The sequence below is a fragment of the Nanorana parkeri genome, unplaced genomic scaffold (genome assembly GCF_000935625.1).
Source record: "Nanorana parkeri isolate BGI_ZX_2015 unplaced genomic scaffold, ASM93562v1 scaffold539, whole genome shotgun sequence".
Taxonomy (NCBI): Eukaryota; Metazoa; Chordata; class Amphibia; order Anura; family Dicroglossidae; genus Nanorana; species Nanorana parkeri.
This window is the reverse complement of record NW_017306807.1, coordinates 945,364-959,373: the sequence shown is the minus strand read 5'-3', so window position 1 is coordinate 959,373 and position 14,010 is coordinate 945,364. Positions and strand designations below refer to the sequence as shown.

The following is a 14,010-nucleotide window of genomic DNA, read 5'->3' as shown; positions in this document are numbered from 1 at the left end:
CACTGCTCCTTCTAGTTTTTTTTTTTTTTTTTTTATTCTTTTATTGAACATTTTTCAATAAATCCACAACATATGGAAACAACAAAAACATAGACAATTCAGATACATTGTTGAGGTAAAGGGGGGTATCAGGAACATAAGGAGACATCACAGAACAGAACAATCTCGGTCTAAATGATCAGACTGGGTAAGGGAGGGCACTGCGCTCCCGAGGTGCCAGTGTTGGAAAGATCGGAGAGCCGTCACAGCCAGGTGGTAAGTACATTCAGTCATTACGACATCTCAGTAGTATCAGAACTTGAGAGGCTGGTTACTACCTACACTCCAGGGGCGAGCTCTAGTGCGTGACCGAGTAAACGGGGGTGGGGGGAGGGACATACATGGGGATGGAGAGGGAGTACAAATAATGGACAGGTGATGAGGGAGGGAGAAGCCTAGGCTGAGGGGGGTTGGGCCAGGGGGGGAGAGATGAGGGGTTGCAGGCTTTACTCAAGCGGCCATAATAGAACAATATTCGGCTGTTGTGGTGAATTCAGACCAATAGAACCAGGTGGTGGCGAATTTGGAGGAGGTACCTTTAATGGAGCTGGTGAGGTCCTCCATGGCTCGAATGTCATTGACTTTAGTGAACCAGAGTTTGAGTGAAGGTGGGGCTTCCTGTTTCCACGGTAGCGGTACACAGGCCCGCGCTGCATTAATCAGATGTATCAGCACTGAGCGAGAGTACCCCTTCGAGGAAAAGTGGTTATGGTGGAGGAGGAAGAACGCCGGGTCCTCCGGGACGTGGTGGTCTGTGAATTTCTGGGAGATCCTCCGCACATGAGTCCAAAAGGGCGTCAGTTTCGGGCAGGACCAGAATATATGGAGCATATCTGCAGGGGAGGAGGCGCACCTCCAGCACGCATCTGGCACCGCACCATACATTTGGTGAAGTTTGTGGGGAGTTCTATACCAACGGGTGAGAACCTTGTAGCCCAGTTCCTGGTATTTGTTACAGATTGATGACTTCAGGGAGAAACGTAGTATCTTGGTCTGATCATCGTGTGAGAACTGGGTCCCCAGTTCTTTCTCCCAATGCCCCAGATAGTGAAGCGGCGAGTCCATATCCGCATCTAGAAGTAGTTTATAACATAAAGACAAGGTCTTAGTCACGGGACCCGTGTCTAGGCAGGTGCGTTCGAAGTCCGACAAGGTGCGGGCATATGAGGCGGGATTCGTGAGCGAGGCAAGGAAGTGGGAGAGTTGGAGCTAACGCCAATATCCAGGCTCACCCAGGTCCCCAGAATCGGGGACATGGGGGAGGGCGAGGGGGATAGTCCACCCCTCCCAAACGCTCGCCGTGCCATCCGCCACGTGGGGCCCACCGTCGGGTGTTTCCGCAGCTGCCCTGGGAGAGCTCCATCACACCATGGGAGAGCCGGCAAGGGAATCGGGGTGATAGATTGCTCTAGTTTCACCCAGAGCTTGGTGTCGCTGTGTCGACAACAATCCACCACCCGCGTTAAGTGGGTTGCCATGTAGTAGAGGTCAGGCAAAGCCAGGCCTCCAGCTCGTTTGGGGCATCAGAGGATCGCCAGGTTAAGTCTGGGAGTCTTACCTGCCCATACGAAATTTGTGATCGCGGCCTGTAGTGACCGGAAGTAGGAATGTGGGATGGGTCTTGGCGTCGCTTATGTAGGGTCTCCAAGGTGTGGATCTGTGTCAGGAGCGAGTTCTGCTGTTCAAGTCTCTGTTTCTTGCGTTTAGTGCCCAATTTAAATCGTCGTGATGGCGGAAGCAGCTGCAATCGGGTATCCGGTGCATGGATCCCTGCGCCGTATGGAGCCTGTCGTGAGCGAGATGACCCCCCCCAAAGACCCCCCGGAACCCCCATCCAGGGGCCCATATGGACAGCTCCAGGGGACCCAGGGGATTCACCAGAGTGACACATTGTGGACCCACCATCCCCTTCACCATGAGTAGACGTCCCTCCACCCCTGCGGACACACCCATGAGCTGCCACGGCACCGCATGGGAGATCAGAACACTGACCCTGTGGGTGCCATACATCCCTTCGGTAGTCCAGGGTAAGCTGGCATCGGGTAGAATAGGGGCAGGAACCCATATGGCCTCAAGAGGGTAGCGATCGGGCCATGTCAAAGTGGGTAACTCACTGCGGGTCAACCTTCAGGGGTTCAAGTGAGGTGCAGGATCATGTCTACGTTTCAGATGGGGTCTGGGGTGGACGGTGTGAAAAGGTACGGAACAGTCTCACCCTTTTCAGGTTTCCGCTGCTTCCATCCCTTCATCGGCTGGGCGTGCGGGGGTCTCTCGGGAAGTGGAGCGGCGGTTCCGTCTGGGTCTGCAAGGCTTTAGTGCTGTGGCCTGGTCCTCCTGGAAGAGGTCCAGCCAGTCCGGGAGGTGCTTAGCGGGTATTCCAAGGAACTCACAAACCGCAGGAACGTCAGCCCGGGTACGGACCAGGAACGTGGAGCTGCCTTTTCGGACATGTAGTCGGATGGGGTAACCCCACCGGTAGATAGCTCCTGCCCGTCTGATCTGCTCCAGGAGTGGGCGCATGAGGGCACGGCGACGAAGGGTGTTCCGAGAGATGTCCGGGAGGATCTGCAGGGGCGCCCCATCGAACTATACAGGGCGTTTCAGCCAGGCCTGGTGCAAAACGTCTTCCTTCACTGTGTATCGATGGAGGCGACATAGGACATCTCTTGGGCGGGAAAGATCCATTGACGGAAGACCAGCCGCCCGATGTACTCTGTCTATCAGGATGGAGTCCGGTGCTAAGTCAGGCAGCAGCAAACTAAAGATGGCCTGGACCGAGGAGAGAAGGTCCGTCGGTAGAGTCGCCTCCGGGAGGCCCCGGATACGAATATTTTGGCGGCGGTTACGGTCCTCCAAATCCTCTATTTGCAGTTGGAGGGTTGCCATCTGGCGTAGGGGTTCCTGTTGGGCCTGCTCTAGACGTAGAACCCGGGCATCTATTGCCGCGCACGACTCCGAGACCGCGGTGACCTCCGCGCAGATCGATTGTACCTCTTGGCGCACTTTACGGAGGTCCCGCTGGAGTGCCTCTTCCACCCTCGTGACTAAGGCCGCAAAGTCCTCCTTGGTGGGTAAATATTGTAAGAGGGCTCGGAACTCACGCGGGACATCTGACGGAGGGTTACAGGAATGGTAATGGTCCCCATCCGTAGAGTCCGATTCATACAACCTCGGCGATCTGGAGCCCTGGCGGCGGTCACTGGTGCCCGGAGAGAGCGATCGGTCCGTGTCTCGTGGTGAGGGTGGCGGGCCAGCTTCTGGCGCCATATTGGATTGTCCTCGGTTGCGGGTTCTGGTCCGGGTTGAAGTGAAATACCGCTGTAAAGATGGGGTGCCCCGCTGCGATGGAGTTCCGCCATCCTTCCTGCGTTGAGACATTATTTGGCCGTAGTGTTTGGGGTGGTATAAATGCTGGTATATTGTAGGAATGTCGGGTGTACAACGGAGCTCTCAAGCCTTGCGACCTACTCCGCCATCAGCAGGACACGCCCCCCCTGCTCCTTCTAGTTCTGACGTCAGAGCAGAAGAACAGATCACTCCACCGCTCACAGCTGCAGAGCCCACCATAGACCCTGCAGAGCCCACCACAGACCCTGCAGAGCCCACCTGAGGCCCCACACAGCCCACCTGAGACGCCGCACATCTCACCAGATGAGAAAGTGTGAGTGTGAGAACTAGTCTTGGCAGCAGGGGTGCTCTGGAGATGAAACTGTCATTCGCCAGGCAGGGGGAGGGAAGCCTGTCAGGAAAAGTGCTCCTGTGTATGCACCCTGTGTGCTTCTACACACTGTGTCTACCTGTATTGAAAAAGGTGATTGAGCAGCGATAGGACTTGTTGTTCCTTACAGTGCTGCTCATTCCCCTGCGGTCGCTGGAAAAGTCAGAGGGGAGTGACATTAGAGATGAGGGTGGGGCCTGCTGGCCCGGAGATGGAGCAGAGGAGTGAGCGCAGGAGAAAATGGTGAGGTCAGTGAGTCTGCACTGTACTTACAGTATGTACTTATGTACTGTAATTTTTGCATGTGTATTACCTGTTCACAGATACTGAGTAATGTGCATGTAATCATGTAATCCAGGGGATTCCTATCGTACTGGAATACTTGATCGTAGGCACATTACTCTGAATATGAAACACACAGCACACAAAGGGGAAGGAGCAAGGGTTGGCAGTAACTCCCCCATAGGAATGCCTATAATCTGTTTGGGATGAAGCTACACCCAGCACAGCACAGAAATAACAATGTCATTTGCTTTTATTTGCTAACAATAGCACCTCGGAGCTTAAAAAAATATTTTTAAATTGTAGTGATAATTATTCTTTAAAGGAAGGTGAATAAAATGGATTATTTATGATGACGGCATGGTATTTTATTAAGGTCAATTCATATAATGTTCACAAAAACTTTTTTTTACACATTATCCCTTACAATCCCCTGTTTTAGCATGGATATGGGAAAAGGTTTGTTATAGAGGTGCACCGAAATGAAGATTTCAAAACCAAAACTAAACCGAAATTAAAAAAATGTCAGGCCGAAACCAAAAATGTTTCTCATTTTAACTATTTCAATTTTTTTTTTTAATTTACTTTTGATACACTTTTTAATTTTGTAATTTGTATTCATTTTTTTATTAAATATTTTTATTTTTTACTTTACTTTTAGGGGCTTTGGGGGAAATATTAGGGGTCTAAACAGACCCCTGATATTTCCCTTTTAAAATAGAAAATGAGATTGAGGACACAGAGTATACTATATTGAGTGTTCCTGTTCATTCATAACATGAGAACAGAGTGTGTTTATTATAACTACAATTATGAATGAAAAGGAGGTGATGTAGATCACTTGCCTTTCATTCATAATTGAGGATATAGTAAACATATTATGTCCTAAATTATTTACAAACACTCAACGGTCACTGATCGCTGAGTGTTTGTACTCGCTCTGCTTCCTGACAGCTGTCACAGGAGGCTGAGCGACCGGAGCTCAGCCTCCTGTGACAGCACTGGCTGTCTCTGCCCACACACCAATCTCCCGATCTGTGACAGGGGCTGAGCGGTGTGGGAGGAGAGACGTCGGCCGCTCATAGCACTCTCCTCGCGCAGCGCTTGGCCACATGTGACAGTTTCTCTTCTCCCCACTGGGACACAGAGCAGCGCCCAGCAGGGGGGAGAGAAAGAACGGATGCACCGCTGTATTGGCCAGAAAATGGCACCTTCAGCATTATGCCAAAAGTGCAATTTTCGGCCTATATGTTTTGGCGGCCAATATATATCGGTGGATCCCTAGTTTGTTACAATAAACCATGTTTTAAGTGGAGCAATTTCTTTAGCCTACGGAAAATCATGAACCATCAGTTGGCTGTGCTTTCCTCCAATATCAAAAGTTTCCAGACCTTCAATTAATCTTGTATGAAAAAGAAACTATCAAACTCTGACAAATATTTGCAATCTCTTTAATAATTAAAGGAAAATTATGAGGTGAGTGATTTTCACTCAGCCTCAAAATCTGAGCCGACCTGTGACAATGAAACTGTCACAGGTCGGCTCAGTAGATCGGGAAGTGAGCGAACACATACCGGCGCTCGCTTACTTCCCGATCCTGTGCCGGCAGAGAGCCGTGACAGGGGAGGAACTGGATCTTCCCCTCCCCTGTCTAATCCTCCAGCGCTGACTGGCGGAACAGATGGGGGAGGGGGCGGGTACAGCTGGCTCTGCTTCTAGATAGGCAGAGCCAACAGTCAATCACGCAGCAGGCTGGATCGCAGTATACTGAGCTTCGGGTGACGGGAGGATGCTAGTTTGTGCCCTCCCGTTACCCTTAGAAGGAATATGGGGAAAAGCCCTAACCCCATAGTTCTCCTTTAATAAGAAAAGGTGGAGACTTGTTGTCTAATAAATGCAACATTTCAAAAATGATAGGAAAAACGACTAATTTTTATGCCACAATTCACATATAAATAACTATCTTTTATTTTAGTACAGTATATACTAGGATCAATATTTATGACTCATTTATAATTTAAGTGCCTCTGTTAACTCTCATCATTCTTTAGCTCAGTATTTTTGATTTATTTTTTTTGATCTCAGGAAGTTGTGGGTTTTTTGTAGCACAATCTTACGGGGATGTTAATGGGTCATACAACTTGTCATTTTGCACAAGTTGTGATAAAAACTATTAACACCAGTTTGTGCTGCCCTCTCCCTCATCACAATAAATATAAATAATTAAAGCTTTGGACTTTTAGACATTTGGAGACAGGCTTTAAAGTAATGCCTTAAAGTTTTCCCTATGTGGCAGTGCAATGCCGTGGCAATATTAAGAATCACAGCTGCGGAGGCTATAAGCAGGTATGGTTGTGGCGGAGGGTACGGCGTCAGGGTCGGGTTCCAGGCGTCACTCTCAAGTCATAAGCGGAGAGTTTGGAACCCTACCATCATGTGCCGCGGTGAACAAGGGGTATTCACAGTTCAAATAATGGCAATTTAAGGTACAACGGTTAAATAGCATAAATCATAAGTCAGCAGAGTTGAATTTTCAGCACTCTAAGTTCTCAGAGTATTCCTATCATACACTGGTTACACTTTCATAGGAAAACTATAGTGATCGCAGTTCATATGTTTCACCCCTAGAGGGAGTGAGAGTCCAATCCACTGCAAGAATAGGAAATCCTTGCAAGCCAGTATAAATACTGCAGATCTCTGGCGAGCTGCAGTAGTCTCTCTGTTTCAGTCACAGAGACGGTATACTTGCTGTTTAGCAGGTTCAAAATAGGAAGGTCCAGGCTCTGGGGTTCTCGGTCCAAAAAGCAGGGAGCAGGCTGTCAGATGGCGTTCATAGAAGAATAATAGAACGCCATACTGACCCGGCTTCCTGCCTTTTATATGGAATGGAAAGGGGAGGTGCTGGTGATGCAGGGCGGCCCCGATGCGTTTCACGCTGGAATGCATCGGCGATTCTACTTCCTGATTGCGGCTGTGGTCCCCCTGTGGAACGCAAGCCGCGATCGTTACAGGCAGTCTCTGTGGTTGGTGGATTTCTCCAGAAGAGAGAATGTTAGCGTGCATGGTGTTGCATAGTACCCTAGAGACCTGAAGGTTGTGTCCTTGGTCTCTTTTGAGTAATTGGTGGATACGAAGGTGGCATGTGGATGTACTTGGTTTATGGGTTCCCCCAACCATGGGAAGTATGGCACTGTTGGCTGTGCTCCCACTAGGGTCATCAAGTATGCTTCTGTAGAGTTAAGGTGAGGAGCAAGTGGCCTACCAAAAAGTCTTCCGGTGGAATTTTGATGATTATGATATAAGACTTGAACTTTGAAATAAAAAATTGCTAATCTTAATTCTTCACAGAGTAATGTTTAGTAAATAAAGTTTGAAATTTGGCTATAGTTGCGTGGACATGAATTACTCCTTACATACCATATAAGAAATTTGTCAACCAGATGTGGTGGCATTCAAATTGGGAATGGGATGTTGCTCCCCAGGGAAACCCATGGAGGTAGCGAGAGATGGGTGATCTGATGTTTGCATGGGAGAGCCATTGGTGGTTCACAGAAAACCTATCTTTTACTAATGTGTGGTCTATGACAAGCTGGAGAGATACTGGTGGAAGGGTAATAAGCCTGGGTTCTAGTGAATTTCTGTCTATGCCAAAAGAAAGCATATAGAGTTAGGCATATGTAGAGGGGTTTTGTGGCCTATAATTTGAGGGAACCATCTGGGAGCTGTTTGCAGAGAACTATCTGAAAAAGAATTCCAGATCTGCTGAGGCTAAAGGTAGTATTGAACCACATTGGTGAGACACGTGAGAGGGTATTCTGCTGGGTCTGGGGAGCTTGTTTTGCTGTATACCCGTGTTTGGATTACAATAAAGACTGGACTTGTTTGCTGATACCTGTGGAGTTTGAATGTTTTTGGACTTCATACATTTATGGTGAGCATGCAGTATTTTAGCCTGCATCTGCGGGTCCAATACAGCGGGTAACTGGCCGGAGAACTGCAGCGGTGAGATTGTTGGAGGGCAGATGTGATACGTGTGGCAAATGCATGGACCGGACAAAATAGTTATTGTAATACTTAGCTAGAGTTCAGTTTTAAAAACCAGATCTGCTAATTATATTCCAGGTGCATCAAAACAAGAGGTATTTAATGTCTGTTGTTGTCTTTTGAAAGCAGCACAGCCTGAGTAGAAAAGCCTTTAACATGCCAGCAGCTGCAGAGTGGGTCCCTTGCACTCTGTGGTGAGCAAGGGACTCACTAATGGTTTCTAATGGTTTAATTGTGGAGGTCCAGCATGACCATACTGAGTCAGACATATAGCTCTCCAATCAGAATATATCAGCCTACCTGCTGATTGGAGAGCTCTGGCTTTGACTCAGCAGGGGGCGTATCTGACCTCTGCGAATAGACCACTGCTTCCCCACATGGAGCAAGGGTTCCAATCTGCAGCTGCTGGCAGGGGACAGGCTTTTTTTTAACTCTGTGGCTCATTTTTTAAAGAAAACAAACTGCAAGAGCCCGTTCACAAATACACCTGTGACTATAATTTTTCCGCACTGGACCAACACTAGTCAGTATGGCTAGGACACATAGAAAACAAATGTTTTCTATGTGCCCTGTTCACACCACAACACGGGTCTGATGTGCAGTGGGCTGTAGTAATATGCGGACTTACTGCATTCTTCCCCAGCGCATTGGATGCCAATGGAGGTCAATGCACTTAAGTTGTACACTCCAAATAAAGTTAAAAAAGGTAAACAGTGCCTTGCATTGTGACAACACACAGCATCGTGGTTAACCACTGCCACCTAGCACACACTATCTGCATGGTAAAACACCTCATTTTACTGTGTAGCTAGTGTGAATGACCCCTTAGACGTGGAATACCTTTTTGTTTTGTTGCAGCTTATATATATTTCTTTAATTTAAACTAAAGTTTCATTTGAGCTTTAAGGTCACTATGCACCCAATGTGTGTGTATGAAAAAAGATTTTTGTTTCATATGTGCAAAAAAATCAGACCAAATTGGATTGAAATGTAACTATTGATAAGTGTAAACTTATAACACTTTATGCAGCCAATGAGCTGCCAGCTGTGTTCAAGTATCCTGACAGCGGCCTGCAGCTTCTGTCAGAATACAAAGGAAGCAGAAGGAGGTTCCTCAATCAAGGCTCATAAGCTTTGATGGAGGAATCTGTTTTATTTTCTTTGTTCATCCGTCAGCTTGAAGAAAGACAATAGAAGCGTGTATACCTGACTTAACCAAATCTGAAATAACAAGACCGGTGAATTACAAATAAAGTACAAATGATCCTTGCTTCCACATGACGGCCCCTATAAACAGGGCTGTATTTAGACACACCTGACACACCTAGGCACACCTAGCTGTCCCTTTGTACAAGCACCACCCCTTGTATTATGTCATTATTTCTGTAAAACCTATAACTGGAATGTGGTATTGCTTGCTGACTGCTCCACATATTTACAGCTACGTTTTACTATACAGACACAAAAAAAAAATGGTTTTCCTGCACAAACTTCCACTATAGATGATTTGCAAAGTTCAGCCACAGAATTGCAAAAGAGGGACACTAGGGGAAAAACGATCACAGTTTGGAAATTGTGAGGCTTAGTGCAAACTCATATCCTGCTACCCTAGGCAGTGGCCCATGAGAATCACAGGAACCATGAGAAGTCTAATCTGCTTAAGATTTTCTTCACTTGGTTTCTCCATTTTCCTCCTCATCCTCATGATAATGAAATATTTAAACAGCATCTTTCTGTTTTCATTACGTACCTTCATTTAGATTCACTGACATCATCACTGAGTCTCTGCACTTCTCAATGCAATGCAGGTAGATAATGGCTGGTGGCAGGGGTTGGCGGGGTGCTTTCTGAAAATATCACTGCCTCACTACTACTCTCAAGATCCCTCAGACCTGATGAAAGCAGTGGGCTGACTTTTGAGAAGAGTTATGCAAATGTAAAAATGCCTTTATAAGTGGGTGTCATTGCGGAGGAGTGGGTGTTCCTATGCAGACTGCCCTTGGTAGTGCCCACATGCGATGATGACCCTTCATGATTGAAAGAACTAAAATCCAATGAATGAAATACTCAGTAATGACAGTATTGTTGGTTTTGTGTTTAAATGAAGCACTGAGATCTTGAGGAATGCAGAATTAAGTTTTAGTTGCTTATCGGAACGTTATATCAGAATACAGCATACAGAGAGAACTTCCTGTCTATTCATATAGACTAACATTGCACTACGGCGCCATCTGCAGCTCAAAAGACATAATTACACAAGTAATACAATCATATATATGCTGTTGCATTTCCAACAAATATGATGCGGTAATGACAGTCGGGCTATTGAGGAGACATCTAGATGATGCTGGACGTCCTCCAGTCAGCATATGAGCTGTGCTCTGTATAACTTGCTGCAGCTTGTGATGCACATTGTGAGAAGCTCACAGTGTGCAGGGGAATCAGAATAAGTCATTTCAGTCTAGGAGAGGAGCCTATAGAACTGTGCAAGACTGAAGGTAAAGCTGGAATTCAGCTGTAAAATTAATGTGAATAGAGAACAGTGAACTAGGTTCATAATCATATCACTCATTTACACTGTAAATAGCGTTAGCCTTTGTGCATAGTACTGCATGCAGTTTTGGAAGGAGCTGGACAGACCAATGCTCTAACATAGAGTGGTCCTTCTCTACAGAATACGGGTCAGGGATAGGCTGTATTAGAGAACCTGGGGCTGCCTTATAATTATTATTTGCATGCACCCTGAATAGATTTACATGATTCAATGAGCTTTAACATAATGAGTGTGAAGGTGAAATAAAGTCTGTTAGGGCAATGGCAGATGGGTGCTTTCAGTGCAGTCTGGTGGTGTTAATGAGTGCATTGCCCTGACACATCAAATGAATGGAGAGTTTTCCAGTTTCCTTATTATAAGACTACATAGCACAGCATTTCTCACCAGTGTGAATACTGCATATAGCATGTCTCTCTGCATACAGTCTTCCAGCGCTTATAGCATGCCAGCCGAGCGCACAGTAACAAATCTAACTACATGTGTTACAAATTAAAGTGACACTAAACTCAGGAGTTTCATCTTAAATATACATTCAAGTACCCTAACTATTAACAAAAATGTATCTTCTCCTTTGTATCACTCAGCTGTAGATCCTCAAATCATCTCTGAATTGGTGCTGACACTGTCCTTCCTTCTGGAGGGTGGCTACTTTTGTTCCCCATAGTCCCTGTGTGTTGTAAAGTAGCCACATGTTACATTGTGTTACATTCTATCAGGGGTAGGCAACCTTGACATTGCAGATGTGGAACAACAAGTCCCATAAGTCATTGCAAGATTCTGACAGCCAGAGGCACAATAGGATTTGTAGTGGCGCGCCAGGGATGCCCACGCCTGTAATTAGGTCAGGCAACCTGGGTAGTCTAGTTGTAATGAAATTACAAGTCCCATAAGGCAATGATAGACAATCATAGGCATTATGCACAGAGGCATGATCAGATTTGTAGTGTCATCACAGCTGGAGTACCATGGTTGCCTATGCCTGTAATTAAGCCAGGGGTAGGCAACAGGGACACTCCAGCTGTAGTGAAACTACAAATCCCAGCATGCTTCTTCTGGGAGTCATGCTTGTGGCTGTCAGAGTCTTGAAATGCCTCATGGGACTTGTAGTTCCAACACAGCTGGAGTGCTGAGTTTGCGTACATCTGTAATTAGGACAGAGGTGACAACCTGAGCACCCAAGCTGTGGTGGAACTACAAGTCCCATTAGGCGTTGGAAGACTGGCAGCCACAGCCTGCAAAAACCTTTTACACAATATGTGGAAGCCACACTGTCTCCTCAAGATCCCCGGGTGTAACTTGCAAAAGCAGTGGCATGATTGGATTTGTAGGTTCACCACATTGTTGCCTATGCCTGGAACAACAAAGACACCTTTAGAAATGTTTAGTAATGACAATCTACACACAGATACTTCTACATTATTGCAGGTTTTGTATTCTTTACATACCTTATTTTACTCCCCAGTCTTCTGACAGTGGCCATGTTAATTTAGAGAGGTTACTAGGTCTCCCTTTACTTCCTGGAACTGTGGCACATGTGACTAGGACATGTGACCATTCACATCATCTCAGGGGAGGAAAATGCCTTTCCCCGAGATCTCATGAGATTACAGATGAGATTTCCCAGCAGTTTCCCAGCAGCAGCTCATGTAACCTTCCCAGGGTGCAATGCTTGGGCCCAATTACACCATTTGTGCCCAAGTGGACCAGGAAGTGGTAAAAAAGAAACTAAGTAAAATAAAAATATGTTTATTTAACTAATGAATGTAAGATCATTTTTATACAGGACTTATATAGCGCCAACAGTTTGTGCAGCGCTTTGCGATATAAGGAGGACATTACAATCACAATACAAGTCAAGACAAGATGGTTAGGAGGATCCTGCCCATGAGAGCTTACAATCTAAAAAGGAAGGATTTCATATCTGCATGCAGAGCTGTATGCTGATGTGATTTTTAGGGGGTAAAGTTCCACTTTAAGCAACCTGGGCACGCCAGCTGTGGTGAAACTACACATCCCACCATGCTTCTGCCTTTGGGAGTCATGCTTGTGGCTATCAGAGTCTTGCAAAGCCCCATGGGACTTGTAGTTCCACCAATAACCGGAGCGTGCTGAGGTTACTTATGTCATTAGACACACAGCTAGGATTTCATGTGGTGCCATTTGAGCTGTGAACGGTAGGGGGCAGCAGAGAGCTTTCCCGTCATCCTATTGAGCGGAGTGCGGGCTGTCAGCAATGCAGGCAGAGAGGATGTTTCACCAGCTGCAGTAACACCTCCTATTTTCAGCTCTCACCTCTCGTTGAGGAAGAGGAGAGTGACAATCGTCCGAAGTGAAGGGGAGCCCGGCTTCCATTCATCACGCCTGCTCCATGGAGCCGGGAGCGTGTGCTGCGCAGGCGGCTGCAGGACTGTATGTGGTTCTCAGTGACAGTGAACAGAAGCGGTACTCCGAGCTGTTTTCCTTGTGCCAAGTTGAAGGATCCCCGAGACTAGCAGCCGGCAGCAGTAAAGTGGCCGATCTGTTCAGAGCATCCCAGCTCCCTGCAGAAACTTTACACCAGGTGGGTGGTCTGATGATTGACAGCTGAGGATGGGGCATGGGTAGTGTGCATGCACTTTGCTATGACTTGATGTGTCCTATGAACCTGTCTGACAAGACTGGCTGGGCCTCTTCTTAGTGCCTTGGTTTACCAGTCAGCTGAGGTGCTTCACATCTTTACACTGCTGACAACATGGAATAAGAAAACCTACTTACTCTGCAACAACAGACCCACGGTATGGAGGAAAGGGAATCAGACAGATAAGAGTGCTGCACTGTGCCCACTTCATTGGGAAGACTCAGGGTCCGTTCACACTGGCAAGCCATGCTCAATGTGCGCTGGCAGGTACAGTGCTGATGCTTCCATCTTGTTACTACTTTATTAAAATGTCACAAGTGACAATTGATTAAGTTCTCCCGACACAGGGCGATGAGCTGTGGTTGCACCGTGTCACACCATGCTGCACTGAAAAAAAGTACTGCGTGCTGTGTGCGTTGTCAACTGATTGAAAACCGATTGCCTTGTCTGTGCATTGGAAAATGCACCCAGCATAACTCCAATGCATCTGGTGTGAATGGGCCCTTATGGTAGAGGAGATGGCAGTTCAAACACAAGCCGATAAATTAAAAGTTCACAAATCTGTGTTTGAGGGCTCATTCATATTATGGCCCATTGACGCCAGCCATTGCATGTTAAGGTGCGCATAGCGTGCCTCTGCTGTTTTGTGTCGTGCTTGTGTGTTGTGATGTGTCGTACGTCTGCCGTGATATGGTGTACAACACATTGCAGTGCTTGCTTCTTTTTCTTAAACTTTATTCAACCTTTATAATATAT

At 46.8% G+C, this 14,010-nt stretch overlaps 1 protein-coding gene across 4 annotated transcripts in view; it reads left to right on the top strand.

The window, feature by feature from the left end:
- Positions 1-13,001: 13,001 nt before the first annotated feature.
- The window catches only part of REPS2 (RALBP1 associated Eps domain containing 2), a 104,349-nt gene continuing 103,340 nt past the window's right edge, over positions 13,002-14,010 (top strand). For all 4 annotated transcript variants that reach the window (XM_018561722.1, XM_018561721.1, XM_018561725.1 and 1 more), the window contains exon 1: positions 13,002-13,197. In XM_018561722.1, the coding sequence (XP_018417224.1) occupies positions 13,006-13,197 (192 nt within the window). In that variant the 5' untranslated portion in view covers positions 13,002-13,005. The remainder of the gene's footprint in view (positions 13,198-14,010) is intronic.